We start from the raw sequence: 15,974 nt of genomic DNA, 5'->3' as shown, positions 1-15,974 counted from the left end.
CTCCTCTTATAAAATACAGAATTCATCAGGCCAGCACTTTGGCTTTTCGTCCTGAATGCAGCCACTGAACCTGCCCACAGGCGTGGACACCTAATAGTACACCCAACAGTGTTAAATAAGCAAAACTCAAGTAGGCATGATGATTTCATTGGCTGTCCCCTGTGCCAAAAGGGGAAACTTATGTAATCGGACTCGGCAATCTGCTGCGTGTAGTAATTTCATGCAGATTTTAGTCAATGGAAGGCAGTTACTGTTGGGTTGCACGAATTACCTCCATTGTCACTTGTAGCAGGAGTGAAAGTGTCTCACCAAATTCGGAGGTTTTTGTTGTAGTTATAGGTGTAGTAGGTGAAAAATAAACGCTTGTTTTAAGATGTCAACCAGATTTAAAGGATTGCTTGAATTAATCTTTTTTTTTTTCAGCATTCCCTCCCTCTTTTGCCCGTTGCACTGAGGGCTCCATTCATCCTACTTTCCCTGTGTGTCACAGCCAAGGCCTGGCTACAACCATGTCGACAGCCTGGGTAGTCCACTGTGTGTGTGTGTGTGTGTGTGTGTGTGTGTGTGTGTGTACATGAGCGAGATGGACAGTGAATTTTGGTTTGTAAGGGTCTCTTTCTTCAGGGTCATTGAGCGCAGGTGACCACAGGAAGTTGTTTTCCAGAGCTTTTCCAGTGCTGTGTGTGTGTGCTCAGCTTAGGACTGTCTCACCACAGGAACTTCCTCTTTGGGCAAACACACACACACGCATACACACACACAAACACAAAGATTCCCACATACATGCTTACACACTCCACTGCACACACACAAAATTCCTGAAGGACAAGCACTCCCATGTGTGTTATTCATGCCGCGTTGGTGTCAGCGTGTGCGCAGGAAAATCAATGTGAATGGCGGTGTGTTCATGAAACCTTGGAGGCTTAAGCATTGATTTTGGCTTTTGCTTTAGCAATTATATGATACAACATTGATTTGGTGTGACCGCATTGCTCTTATTGTCTAGTTTTATTAGTGTTTTGTGCAAAAGAATTGAACACCAACCTCCAAAGTTTTGCCTCTTACATCTTTTAAACTCCTACACTTATAGAAAACATGACTTCAACCAAAGCTAATGTTGATTCATTACATCTTTTTCTCTAAGCAGTCTAATATTGAAAAGTATACTTAAACGCTGATTGTGGTAATTCATTAGTTTGAGTTCTCCAGCCTTAAATGGTCAGTCCCCCCCCAATCGTACTGGCAGGCAATGCCTCGTTATTTTGATAGGCAACTTAACTAGCAGGAAAGTGCCACACTTCTACACCAAATGAGCTCAAGCGAGACTGTTTTCTATATTAATCAAGCAGACATTCCAAGCTGAAGGAATTATGTTGCTTTTGGCTCAGGGCCAGCTGCAGTGCTACTTCTTAAGACGCCTTGCAGTGAAATGACATGTTAAGTGTGCGGCTTGTTTTCTCTAACTTTGGGGTCCCGGCAATGAGGCAATCTCTGTGTAGTGGCCTGTAGCGATTCAGAGATGGAACGCATACGGCATAAAGTTTGCGTTTGATGAGTCCATTTTGAGCTGTTTTAAACTGTACTTATGTATGTGAGACTTTATCAGGGCAAAATTAAATTATTCAGCATTATATATATATTAACATAAATCAAATATTTATTTGTTGCATTTCTGGTAGCTATCACATGTAAAAACAATGTGTAATGCAGGCCTATGTGATGTAACATTAGCCTTTTAACACTTAATTATTACACTTAACAAAAGGAAAGTTACAGTAGCAAGCTAGGCTACCTAGCTGCCATGCTAAAAAGTGGAAGGTTAGTCTGGAATCATTCACTTTTGAAGACCCATTTGTAAGCTTCTCCTCTTAGGAAGTGGAAGCTAATTAGCATGTGAAACTACTTGTTTACTTTTAACATTTACACCTAACAAAGGAAACGCTACAGTAGCAAGCTGGGCTTATCTAGCTGCCATGCCAAAACGTGTTTTCCATTCATTTCAGTTCATTAAATAGTCAGTCCTTCTGAGAAATACTGATTTTGCAATGGCAATAATTACCACAAATACAAGCAACCTCTGCTCTTCTGAGAGCTTGCAGTTTTTTCTCAAATGAATTGGCCAAGTAAACAGACCACTTGAGAAATTTGGACCAATTGTTCTGTTGTGGTAACTTACATTCAGGTAGAAAATAGACAAATCTCACCTGCCAAAACAATTCCTAAATGTTCCCAAATAGCGATGGGTGTAACCGACCTCAGACATTAAAATGGACACTTTGGAAATTAAACAGTTTTATGTTAATTTATATTTTAATGGCATTATTGACTGATTTGATATGGTGCTAATGAGGTGAACGTTTACTTAAAGGCTTATAAAGTGGAATTCAAGGAAAGTATTTTCTTTTTTGTAGCCCATGGTTCTTATATTAAGAAAATAGCACTGAAATATAGTCTAATCGATTCTGTAATCAACTCCTGGATAATTGTATGTGCCTAAGAAACTTGTATAAGCTGTCAACATACATGTTAAATTTCTAATATCATACAATGATTCATAGCAATGTAATCAGATGTGTTTTTCATAAAAGCTTTGGGGCAGTCAGTGCTATCCTCCATGCCCCTGATGTTTCTTAATATTCTCCATGCATCATGGCTCTAAAGCAGCATGTTTGCTTAAACAGAGAAGCCTTTATCTTGTGAAATATTGCACCTGTGCTCGCTGCAAAGTGGATACCTTTGGCAGAAAGCCTCTCTCTCTCGCTCTCTCTCTCCCCCTCTTTCTCTCTCTCTCATATATATGCCTCTTTCCCTCTCTCCTGTCTTGTCACTGGCTGTTTGGAATCTCGAGGAATCCCAGGTATGCCGACAATCTCTCCAACCATTGACAAATTTCTGTCTTCAGGCCAGGGAAAGCACACACACACATACACGCTCTTGTGTGCACATAATGGACACATGCATACGTACACACACCTTGGCTCGGCTCGGCTGTCATCATCAGCTTGTCAGAGTGCCGCACCTGTGAATGGTAACAAGACCCTGTGGCTCGCAGCGCTCTCATAGCTGCCTGACAGACTCAAGAGATCAATTTCCTTCAGCAGAGAGAACATGAGGATTGGAGAAGGTTTACTTTGGGAACTATAACATGATAAACTTTAACAACATTCATTTTTGAGTGTTTGCAACCTAGGTGTGCAAAACATGATTAATTCTTGACTTTTTTCTCTATAATTTGAAGGCACCACAATGAAAATCAATGTTTAAAATGACTCACATACACAACAACCAGAAGTGTTCTAAAAGTGTTCACTGGTCGCTTTACAATAGGCCAGAAGGTGTTAGAGTTGTCTTTCAGTGAAGCATCTCCGCATTTCCTTTGCAACATGTACATGCACGTATTTTGTGGTTCTCACTTCAAAATAATGAGTCATTTGGAATTGTCAGTGTAAAGCCACAGCACATTTTAAGACAGTTAATGGTTTGAGCTTAAACTGGAAAAACACTAGAAAAAGCTTAGATTTAAGCAGAAGTCGGAGAGGTGGATGAAGAGTGTTATCCTGCCTATCTATCTTGAGGTACCAAATGATCTTGAGTAAAGCGATCCATGCTTAGAGACGGGAGCAGAATACTGACTAAACATAAATCTGTTAGGATTAGGAAGTTTCCCCGTGATTTTAAAATAATTACTTCCAGAGACTTAATCACTCTTCTCCTCAAGAAAACTGGGATTTCTTGCCATTAATTATGGTTGGATTTTAAACACAAAGAAGTACTTATTCTGAATGTTTTTCCTTCATAAATATCAGATCAACTGAGATAAAAAATTTCCTTTAAAATAGTGTTCTGACCAAGTTAGATTGTGATGTTTTTAAATGTGCCTACAATGTATAAATTGAAAAGACACCATTGTTAACCATATTGGAGCAAATACAGTGTCTAAATGTCAAACTTTAGGAAGGGTGCTTTTTAGGGTGGTTTTTTTTTTTACATAATGTCATCTTTAAATGCTAAATTGAAGCATGTTACGATTAATCAGATTTGGAAATGGCCTTTTTCACTGTATAAAACAGTGCATGAACACATAGGTGCATACAGAATTAAGCACATGCTCAATCAAGTTCTTGCAGGTATTTTTCTTGGGGAAAAAAGAAGTCCATTCTGGGGAACCACCACCAGCATCCAACTCATTGTGCTCTACTCTAAAATGTATAGGAGTCTAAGAGTAGCAGGTAATATGCAGGATCATGAGTAGGCCACCATATAAGCTCCATATCATTGTTTACTAAAGCTTTACTGCCCAAACAAAACCATTAAAAATGAAATTATGCTCCTTCTATGCCAGTGCCTCTTTTTGGAATTCACTTAAGCCAAGATACAAACACATGGAAGCCTATAGTATAGTATAATGTATAGTATTTCACACTTAATGGCACATTTGAGTTCAGTGCAGCCAGTCTTAGTTACACTCTTTTAACCTCCAAGAAAGACCTAACGCCTCATTACGTCTAAGTCACAGGAAGAGGAAATCTGTTTTTAATGGAGCTGAATGGCTCACAGGTTGATCATATCTTTTTTTTTCCAGGGCCTTGTTCCACATGATCTCACTCTCTCCCCTCACACAATCTCCGGCTTACATCAGGAGGATGACAATGGAGACATATATAGTAATATCACTTGGTAATTCAGCTAAACCCTTCATTGGCTCAGTCTCTCAACATGCACATACTGACACAATGGTCAGTAGCTGTTAGGAGGAAGGATATTAGCTTTACAGGTTTTACATCTTCCTCTTTTCCACAGCTGAATTTTAAAAGTGTGTATGTGTGTGTGTGTTGTAGCCCACACTCATTTAGTTATGTTTGTGTAGATTTGACTTGCAAATGTCCTCATTCTTTTTCCTTGTGCTTTAATTTGAATGATTTGATCCAGGTCTCCATAACAGTATTCAGGTAGAGGGTTACATGATGCCACTGAGCTGAATGAGGCACCTGAAAAAGAAGAAGTAAGCTTGCAAATTATGACCAGGATGAGAGAAAATACTCACATAATACTCACATTATTTTAGAACTATAATTATTTTATTACACCCATTTTAACATAACTTAGGAGTGATATGGGAAATCTACACCAATTTTCTCAGTTTTCTCTAGTCATAGGCCACCAATTTTAAAAATAAATGCATATTTCTACTTAACAAGTGATTTAATTAAAAGCTGTACTATATGTACAATGTGGTCATTAGGGTCAAACCCACAGAAAATTACTACTAACTAGAGTTTCCCTCAGCCCTACAAAGTTGTTTTAGCGTCTTTCAGCTGAAAGTTTTAGTTTTACAACCTGCACCTTTAATGTTTCACTCTAATTGCTCTCATCATGTTTTTAGCCAATTTGTTCTGATAAACCTGCTCTACAATATCTTATCAGCACCAAACAACCAACAGACTAAGCTAGTGGCTTGCTGGTTAGCATAGTGTAGCATTTACCAGCTAAAGAGCTACAGTAGATATTTCCCTAAGGGGCTAATGGAAATGTTGCTAACAAGTTCACAGTAAGGGCCATCTGAAAAAATCTGTTCATGTAGATTTAATGTTCTCAATGAAGCACAGGTCTTTTGTTAACGCTCAAAATTCTTTATTCATGACTCAGTACACTTTTAAATTGCAGGCATTAGCCGAGTGACTGATACCGGAGACAGAAGTAGAACAAGGGTTAGGGTTATAAAGAACTGTTATTGTGCTGTATAATACCAGTAATGTACATTGCGTGTGTGATAGTTGTTTTGAGAAGGTTTAAAAAGGATACAGAGATTGTTTACATGGTACCAGATATCACCACAGTGACAGCACTTTGTTTAATCCTTAAAATCCCGCTTTAAAAAGAGGGGAGGTAACTGCGGTGAAGCTAGTCTTAGTTGATAAATGGCTTATTCTCTAAATCTAGACCTACAATTTAAGAATATAATATCCTTTTTGCACAGACTATACATTTATGTGTTAAAAGTTGACACGTAAAAAAACACCAATACAAAAAGAGCTAAAAGTCGAACCTCAAAAGTGGCTTTTATCACAGATTACATCTCAATATATAAAGACAATGATAGGAACATTTCTCATCACTTTTTCTTCCGTCTTTCTTGAAATTTCTTTTCTGTAATTATCTCACTTGGCATCTTAACCAAAGACACTAAGGTAACTATTCGGTTTCCCACTGATGTAACTGACCTACTTTTTTTGCATCTAGTGTTTAGCTGGAGCTATACGGATGCTAAATGCCTCCTATTCTCTCCATAGAATGTAAACTCTTCCTATATAATACAAAGTCTGTTAGTGATTACGCATATGCATCCACATGTGCATGCACCCTCCCAAAACACACACATAATTGCCACCATCACACACATACACACACTAAATGCGATGTGCTTTAGTGAGCTGTCAGACCGCACTAATTCCTCTTTTTATGTGTGTCTGTCCTACTGTGTAGCAGAGGGATCAGGATTGCCTTTCAGGATAACAACTGAAGCTCTAAGCTCTTAGTGTGTGTGTGCGTGTGTGTATCTGGGTGAACAACAATTGGCCGCTAAGCTGTAAAGAGCCTTGCAGCCACGGTGTCGCCAACAAATATCCACTGGCTGTCAGCAACGGACCAACTTTGTCTATGTGTGTGAGTGTGTGTGTGTGTGTGTGTGTGTGTGTGTGTGTGTGTGTGTGTGTGTGTGTGTGTGTGTGTGTGTGTACGCGTGCAGATGAGCCAACTTCCTGTGGTGGATTGAAGTTAAGTGCTGCTATTAGACTTAGGCCTCCAGTCGGGCTTCATTGTCTGGGCGAAAGACTCGATTATACTGACAGATACACACACGTGTGCAAGAATACACATGTATACATGGACATAAGATCACACACACACAAACACACACACACACATACACACACACATACATGCACAGGTCCGGTTTTAAGTTTTCAACATGTGCAAAGACTTTCGTGCAGCTTTCTCCGCCCGCGCACAAACACACACACACACACACACCCTCCATCTACTCCGCACCCACTAAACTTTTATGACAGATACACTCTCTAGTGTCCCTCTATTTACTCTCTTTGCCTTCCTGGCTGCTGTAATCTTCCTGCTCAAGGCATAACAGTAGTTCAGCTGTCACTGAGATAGAACTGGGCTGCATAAGATTTAGTTTTTCCAACTGCAGGCGTGCCCCATAATTCACCTTGCAAAGCTTGTACGCTCTCCTCCCAGCTGCAGAGGTGAACGTGGCTCCTAGCCGCTATGTAAAAAGTCAATCTGAAATATGAAGGAGCTACGTGGACGCTTTAGCACTTAAAATTGAAAGTGGCAATTTCATTCTTAAATGTATAGAAAAAAGATGCAGGTAAGATTTGGTGACTAATTTCATATTCTGGGATAAACCCTGATTTCTTTCTATGCTTTAACTGAACACATTGCTACTGTTACACTTCTACTGAGGACACACTCAATGGAAAGTTAAAAAAAACCACAGTCAGGTGGGGGCATGCGCTTCGAGTTGTCGATGTATGCGTCTCTGCCGCCCACATAGGAAAAGAAGAAAGGAAGGTTCAGCTTCTGAGAAAACCTTCTCACTAAGAGAGAAAAAGAAAGGTGGGGTGATTTTTTTTGGTTTTTGCACCTACATCGTTCATCTGCAATGAGATAGAACAATATGTGCGATGTGCATACAGATGTAAAATTAAATGTAAATGACAGCTGCTCATTAAAAAGATGACACCAATTGAATGTTTGGGGTTGTAAACAGTTTAAAATTAGATATTTGGGGTGCACATCTGTCTAGTCACGGTACTGAAAATGCAGTTCAGCCAAAAAAAAAAAGATGTAGTTCGAAAGAGGCCAAAGTTTCATGCTGTCGTCACTGTTAAACTTGATAAACCACAGTGGCAAAAATCTAGCCTGTTTTCAGAAAGAGGATTTACCACAAAAAGCAAAGAATGAGCGCAGTCGTCTCTGAAAAAAAGAAAGAAAAAAAAATTGTTTCACTTAACTCTGGTACTTTCATTTCTGTTGTAACATTACAGCAGACACTGTGGTCAACAATCAGTTGTAGCATACACTTTTCCCATGTATGACCTGTCCTTAGCATTTAAATCTAAGGACAGGTTGTATTAAAGTGTTTCAAGTGCAGACATTGAAAGTCAAACTGAAATCTGTTTTTTTTTAAATGTGAATAAATATTGTTATTGCTGTTTTATATATATTTTCCTCACATTCAATACAGTAAAAACCCATTTCTGGACGTATTCATAGAAAGCAGTTAAGCCTCAGACTTCTTTGGTGGACATTTCCCAGGGTGCTTGTAGTGGTTAACTGACATTTGAAAGCGAATGAGCAAAGGGACGTGCTATCGACTTCCGTGGTGCGCTACAGACTTCAGACTTCAGACTCGAGCATTAAACAAGACACTTCCGGCATTTTCAACAAGCTAACGGAAGCACCAATTTGCACCAATTCAAATAACGACACATACAGTTCGTTACTATATCCTTCTCACATTTACATAACTATACTTTATTTAAGAACTGTGTTAAAAACTGTAAAAAAATACAGTGCAAAATTAAGTTTTGTGTCTATAAATGCCATAAATTATGATAAATTGTCCCTAAATGTACATGAGGTTAGACCAGTATCCTGTAAAATTGATATAGCTGCATCATATTTGTGCAGCAATGACCCATTTCCTCCCTTCTCAGATGAATTAAGCATCACCTTGAAATGAAAGTTGTGATCCATTTAATTTTTGATGTGCTTTCACAGGGTGGCACGCACATTTCCCCTCTTTCCTCTTTCCCTCTCTTTCTCTCACAGTGCTGTTTGATTGCTTAAGCCTGGCCGTCAGACAGACAGACAATGCGTCCATGAAGAATAGCCTCGCTTCCTTCCTGTCTTCCTGTGCCGCGTTCTGCCTTGGTGAGCAGGGTGAATAGGCCGCTCTGCCCCACAGCCGCCATGAACCGCAGGGGCCATGGCGGCTAAAACCAACAAAGAGAGCCGTTCTGGGGCCTTTTTTTTTCTCTCCCCCAATTCACATCCCCTCCTCCTCCTCCTCCTCTTGCTCTACCACCACCTCCTTCTGCCAAATCACTGGGACTGCCGGGCGGATAAACAAGGTTGATTCACTCTTGTGTTTCTTGTTTTTATCCTTTTTCTTCTGCACCGACTCTCTCTTTTGTTCTGTCAGAATACGGTTATTGTCCAAATAAGTTGGTGCTTGCAACTCGGTGAGCTGCTCTTGTAGATTAGAAAGATAAAAAATACATTTCAACAGTTTTGAGGATTACTTTTCATGGTTTTAGGAGAATCTGAGATGCTGTAGAAGATTTTTTCTTTAAAGATGTGTGTAGAATTTCTCACAGAGGAGCTGATATGACTTTAGAAGCATCAGAGAAGGAGAAAGCTGTTTTCTGATCTAAGGGTGCAATTTTTTGGCCTCTAATCATTTTTACTAAAAGATGAGTGGACTTTAATTGAAAGAGTAGCTAGAAAAAGGGAAAAATCACTGCTCTAAGTGTAAAGAGAAACTATTCGCTCATTAGCACTCACTTTCTCCAACAGATTGCACCATTTTTTTTCTTGTATACAGCCAGGAAAAGAGTCTGCAACACATCCCCCCACCCCCCAACAAGACAAGCATCTTCCTATAGGAATACCAAGTAGGAGCAGGTAGCTGAGAGGAGCATTGGGGAGCCAAAATAACCCTCCCGACTATTGAAAACAGGATGAATGCATGCCGGGCTGAATACGGGGGTAAACTGTTAGGTCTTTGTCATTCAAAGTGATGCTTTTAACCCTTTGCGGTCCCCTCTTCTTAACAACCCCCCCACCCCCTCCTCCACCACCTCCTCTTCGTCCTCCTCCACACCCGCCCTCACCCCTCTTCATTCACAGCTGAGACAATGGCTGGAGAGAGGAGGCCTTGCGACTAGAAAGATAAAGACTAAACACGAGATCAACTCTCTCTTTTCTGCCTCTAATGGGATTCTTTGCCTGTTATGTTTCCATCTCCTCCACCAATGTAAAAATAGGTGAAAGTTGATAATTATGTAAAGCAAACCCCCCCCTCCCCTCCTCCTTCACCCTTCCCTGCACCCCCTCCGTCAGTCAAAAAGGGCCGGGGATGAATAACAAACAAGTGAGCGCAGGTTGAGCCTCGGCTTGTCAATCAGGGCTCTGAATGCATACCGTGCCGCAAACACGTCCGTATGCTGTCAACAAGTGTCAGGGGGGCTTATGTTTCAGGGTTACGTTTCGCCTGCAGGGACATTCAAAACCCAGGAATTCCTGAACAAACCTTTGATTTAAAAAAAAAAAAAAAAAAACATGGAGGAAGAAAAAAAAAAAAGGGCCCAGTATCTGCTGCAGGATTCAGGATGCAGAAATGAACTTGAAGCCAGACCAGAGTGTAATTGGAGGCTTTACATGAACGCATATCTGCAAAAACACAGGTGGAGCGCTTGATTTGTATCAAAAGAAGAAGTGGAGGCATGTGTTTTTTCTGTGCATGCAAAACTATTAAAACCTTATTTGATCTTGTAAACATCACAGAGAGATCAAGTTGCAGGTAGAAAATGTGTCTAGAAAAGCCTTACGTTTCACTGAACATGTTAGATTTTGTCTCAACGTCAGTCATTGAGTCTGTTATGCACTGTTGGTGTAAAATGAATCCAAGTATTAAAAAAAAAAAGCTGCTTGCAGGTTTGATCACTGATACATTTCTTTTAACACTTATTCTCTCTGAATAAGTGTTATCTCCTATTCAGAGAGAAGCAGATGACTCATTACTGTACATTTCTATACTGAAATGTATAATTACTTTCAAAATCAATCATTTTTTTCCATGGTCGGGTTATGATTTGATGAATATGTTAACAAAGCATTTAATAAGACATTAACCACAAGTTTTGAAACTGCCCACTACTGTGACAAGACACATATAAGACACATATAAGATAATACAGAAGAAAAAACAGGAAAAAATACTCTGTCAGACTTCAAGGTTTAATTTCAAACGTTAATATATTTGTCTTCTAATTCATAGTGAACTATTCATCCAGCTTCCACACTCCTACAGGTCACCTCACGTCTGCAGCGACTACACAAGAGCCTGAAAGGGGGTGACGCAGCAACACTTTCTCAAAATAAATATTGTTTTTCATTATAAAATAATAAACCTTCAAATAAATATATATTTTTTTAACTTTACACTAAGCAATGTTGGAATTAGAAAATAAATTTTTCATATAAGGTCACTGTACAATTTACAAGTAGAAGGGATAAGATTTTCCTTTGTAAATTACATTAAAATGATTGATATACATTCCAGTGAATGTAAAAAAAAAAAAAAAAAAAACATTATATGAATGAAGTTTGCTGATTCATAGAAATGTGGATTCATCAAGGTGCCTCTGGTATGGCAGAAAACTTTTCACAGTTGAAGTATTATTATATGTACAAAAATAAAACATCTCTCAAACTCATTTTTTTTCTAATTTACATACCCTTTGCATTGACTACTTTACATACAGTTAGTAACAGGAGTCTGTTCTTAGCATATAAGTTGTATTAAATGTTAAAAAAAAGGCTATCCATTTGGACTCTCATAGCAACAACAATATCTGGGCACTTGAGTGAAGAATTTTTTTCCAGGACAAAAACAGTAGTTGAGTAGAACTTCATACCTTTAAAATAAACGTGGAGCTCTTATTTTGGTTTACCTTTCAAGTGAACTAATGCCAGGGTGAGTGAAGGCCTTTAGCAGGTAAAAAAAAATTGTCAAACCATTTTTAAAAAGTTGACAATTTAAGGCAAATTTTTGACTTAGTCTCTGCCTAGATGTGGTAGGCACGAACATATAGATGGAAAACACAAAAACTCAAGCGTGACAGCATCACTAGCTCACTATAATCAAACTTTTTCGACTATAAAACTACAAGGCCAAAACAGTCCAATCAACATGGAGTCATTTCATCATCGACTTTTTTTGCATTTTAAAAAACACGTACACGTGACCGTCTCGTCTACGTTGGCTTGCCAACATCACAGTGGATCGGGTTTGTGTTCTTGCACCGACAGCCGGGTCGTGTGACTCGGTCATAGCAGCACTGGCACGCGGCCACACATCCTTTAGCCGGGAGGTAGCACAGGAGGCAGGGGAAGAGCAAGGAGAGGAGCGACACGGTGGTCCAGCGGACGCAGCAGTGCGACTGCGTGCACGAGAAGGGCTTGTCCGTGCAAGTGTCCTCATCGTCGCTGGAGCAGTGGTAGAAAAGCCCCCTGACACAGCAGACGCACGTCCCGTACTCCACGGCGTTTTGAGCTGAGCACATGCACCTCCGGCTGCACATCCAGCAGGAGGGCAGCACCCTCGGGCGGCTGCAGTCTGTACACCGGCAGCGACCGCAGTCCTCACACTTGTTGGAGTGTTTGCCTGGCTCTTTCGAGCTCCTGCTGCCCGGCACGGCCACCACTGCCCTGGGCTCATCCTGCAGCGGTTTCAGCTCCTCTGAGTTCAGCTCTGAGCGTTTGGGCTGGGTTCTGATTATCTGCTCGCTGCCTGCCGGGCTGCTGAGGAGCCTCTGGCCTGAAGAAGTGCTCCCCACGCTGGTCCTGATACTACTCTGAGAGTCCTCTACACTGGAGGAGCGCAGCACGTCCTCTCTGGAAGTATTATTGTTTCCATGCTGAGTCAATGAATGCAAGTTCCGGAGATTATTGGGCCTCTCTTCCAGAGTCTCCTGCTGACTGTCGCTCCTCGAAACTGATGACGTAACCATGTCATTCTTCTCCTGCCTAAGTTGCGAGGCCGGAGACCTTTGGGCAACTGTGGGCCCTTCTGTATACTCATTACTACTTCCAGTTATCCTAATCTGATCCAGAGATAGCACTGGTGGAGTATGAGGCGGCTCCCCGTTGCTCAACCCAGGATCTGGCGGGTCATCGTGGGTTTGCGGAGGCCGTGGTTGCGGTCTCCTTTCGTCATGCGGTGTGCCCGGCGAGCCGGATGATGACGGTGACCACCCGTGGTGTCCTCCTCCCCCATCGCTGTCGCTCTGATGTCTGGAATCCATCTGGGGACTGAAGGGCCACTCTAGCTGGCATGGGACACATCTGAAGTCCTGTAAAAAGAGACGGACAGTTTATATCTATCAAAGTGTGACAAGCCATGCAAATGACGCTATGCAAATCCTAACAGATCTCTGTGCAGGCACCACTATGGAAATGAGGCCTAACAAACACATCATAGAGCTTGGCAGAGCGATGAATGCGGTAGATTACACAGTTGTGAATCCAGTTTTGGACACCTGCTTTCAGTCTGCTGTGAAAAACTCAGATGTTAACAAAGAGCTTTTGGTGTCCGGTAGCTGACTCACACCGCATAACCACGACATCACTGTTTGATTCCAGTCAGGGACCTTTGTTGCGTGTCATCCTCCCCTCACTCTCTCTCCCTGCATTTCCTGTCTGTATCTCTACCATAATTTTAAAAAAAAGACAGAATGCCTCCCTCCTTTAGAAAAAAGAAAAAAGTTTGTTTGGTCACTGCTGTTGCATTCATGCTGCGGTACAGTCCCACACATATCCAAACTATGTTCTCAACTGACTTTTTACTGCTGTCTCGCCAGATGGTTGTGCAAACTTCCTGTTTCCCCACATGATGAAACAACAATGACAAAAATCAGAAAAAAGTAGCACTAAAATTAACACTACACATCTTGTGAGGGTCAATATTTCCATATTCGGAGGCTGTGTGTGCTGATGATCAAAGTTCAGGTCTTTTCTATGTTACGGAGGTCAGGTCCTTTACTGAAAACCGGAAGAGGAACAGGGGAACTAAATAAAATTGAGTTTGTGCCCATTTTCAACTTGAGACAATCTCAATAAACTATGATCTAATTTTAAAAAGACTATACTAACCTTCATTCACAGCCCCAGGTCAGCTACTATCTCCCCAGTTCATCTCATTAGCATACTGCACTGTCACTCTGCATCAATCCAACATATTCAAATGCACAACCTTGTTTTCATCAACACATCACAGCAACGGCAAAGCGACTGACAGTAGCGGCCTTAATTCTCCTTCCTGGCGCTAATTAGCTTTCAAATGGCATCTTTGAGGAGGGTGGTGGAGGAGGAAGAGGGAGTGCGAAGGAGAAGGGTGGGGGGGGCACCCACTCTTTTTTTTTTTTTTTTTTCAATGACAATACAGGAAAAAGGGGAGGCTTTTGTTTGTTGCATGACAAATGGCCCGCAGCAACCTTTCCCCCATTCTAACACATTCTACATTGTGACACTCCTGAAAGGAAGATGAGTGACAAGATAAAGGTTGGGAGCATGAAAGAGGGCCATGTAAAGTGTGAGTGATGCGTTGAGGGGTGATGGTGGTGTTGGAGGGGGGGCGGTATAGCTGCATGAGGGTTCTTTAGGATTTATGAGTGAGGGGTTTTGCAGGCACACTCAAATTTTAACCTATTAAAAGGAGGGAGGGGTGCAGGCATACAGCTCCTCATCCACTTATATGGCTTGGATGTTGGATACAGTGGATGGATGGATGGATGGATGGGTCAGTGGGTGAAGCGTGGGGGCTGACGGAAGTAAAGAAGGAGGGCAAACATATGGCATCAGCTCTTAAAAATGACAGGTTAGAGATATTAAAAGACACACACACACACACACACAATGACAAAGCGGCAGTGATTAATCTAGTATCCAGTGAGTCATATCCATTCTGATCTAAATCTGATAGTTTCCACTGTGTGTAGCAGATTTATTATTACAGATAAATACATGTGTAGCAGAAAAGAGGAATCATAAAAGTTCAGTATACATACAGTGTGCACGGAGGTGGTGGAAACTGTGTGTGTATGAAGGGTGTGTGTGAATGCACATATGAGCAAACACATGTGCCAACTTGGACACTTCCTAATAAAGCTGACCCCAGCAATGAAATCATGAAATTAGACATAGCCCAGTATCATTTTAAACACCTGCTGTAATTACCGTAATAGTAATAAAAAATGTGCATGTGTAATAAGTTAAGGATAAAAAGTAAAAGAGCTTCTATTATATTTATGAATGTATATGTGCAACAGGCCTATAGTAACTTAAAGGAGTTGGAAACAGTCTACAAATGTTAAACTTTATCTTTCCGACTAAACTTTAACCAAGAAGTGTTTTAAAAAAGCGACTATTTGAGTTTTTAAAATGCAACACTTACCGTGCTTTCGACACTTTAACCCCCGCTTAGGTGAAATTAATCCAATTCCAAAGAGAGAGAGCGATAGAGAGTGAGTGAGTTTATTCCCTACATCAACAACTCAGTCTGGGAAGCCGTCGGTAAAATCCATTGAGAAAGTTTCCAACCGGAGCGCATTTTCATTAACACGTAAATCCCGTGAGGTTTTTTTTATGCGTAAGAACACGAGGCGAAAAACTTCAATCAAAGCGCCGCCGTAACGTAAAAAACGTAAACTTAACCGAGAGAGAAGCTCCTGCTCTCAACTTGTTTTAATTCGCTGTTTTATCCGCAAGGCTCTGTGAGGTTGCAAGTACTTTTTCTCTTTTCTCGTGTGTGTTTCTTTTTTCTTTTTTTTCTCGCTCTTTTTTTTTTTTTTTTTTTTTGCTCTTTCCGGAGACGAGGTCGGGATTTGGGCTGTAAATGGCGTCAAGCTGAAGGGGGAACAGAGCGCTTGTTGTTGCAGCGGATATCTCGCATCCGGTGCTCAGCCATTGGTTGCTCTCAAGCAGCCATTCACACCCAGTCTGATCAATTCTACTGCTGCAGCCTGGCTCCACACTGCTGAGCTGGAGCTGAGAGAGAGTGTGACTGCTGCACTCTTCTCTAGTCTTTATCACAGCTCTGACCCATTTTCCTTTGAAAGTGGCTCTTCACATGTGACTCCACTGAAATTAAGCTCTTATAAGGCTCGGTTAGT

The 15,974-nt window shown here is 41.0% G+C and overlaps 1 protein-coding gene across 2 annotated transcripts; it reads right to left on the bottom strand.

The window, feature by feature from the left end:
• Window positions 1–11,155: 11,155 nt before the first annotated feature.
• Window positions 11,156–15,613, bottom strand: spry2 (sprouty RTK signaling antagonist 2). Of its 2 annotated transcripts, none has more exons than XM_053314563.1 (2): window positions 15,257–15,613; window positions 11,156–13,157 (listed from the first exon to the last, which is right to left on the bottom strand). In XM_053314563.1, the coding sequence occupies exon 2, from the start codon at window positions 13,107–13,109 to the stop codon at window positions 12,060–12,062; it is 1,050 nt and encodes a 349-aa protein (XP_053170538.1). In that variant the 5' UTR covers window positions 13,110–13,157; window positions 15,257–15,613; the 3' UTR covers window positions 11,156–12,059. The 2 variants fall into 2 exon arrangements, with proteins under 2 accessions (XP_053170538.1, XP_053170539.1); XM_053314564.1 differs by lacking the exon at window positions 15,257–15,613 and adding an exon at window positions 13,644–13,881.
• Window positions 15,614–15,974: the final 361 nt, after the last annotated feature.

The sequence above is a fragment of the Scomber japonicus genome, chromosome 24 (assembly GCF_027409825.1).
Source record: "Scomber japonicus isolate fScoJap1 chromosome 24, fScoJap1.pri, whole genome shotgun sequence".
Classification (NCBI taxonomy): Eukaryota; Metazoa; Chordata; class Actinopteri; order Scombriformes; family Scombridae; genus Scomber; species Scomber japonicus.
The sequence above is the reverse complement of the archived record's forward strand: the minus strand, read 5'-3'. Positions and strand labels throughout refer to the sequence as shown.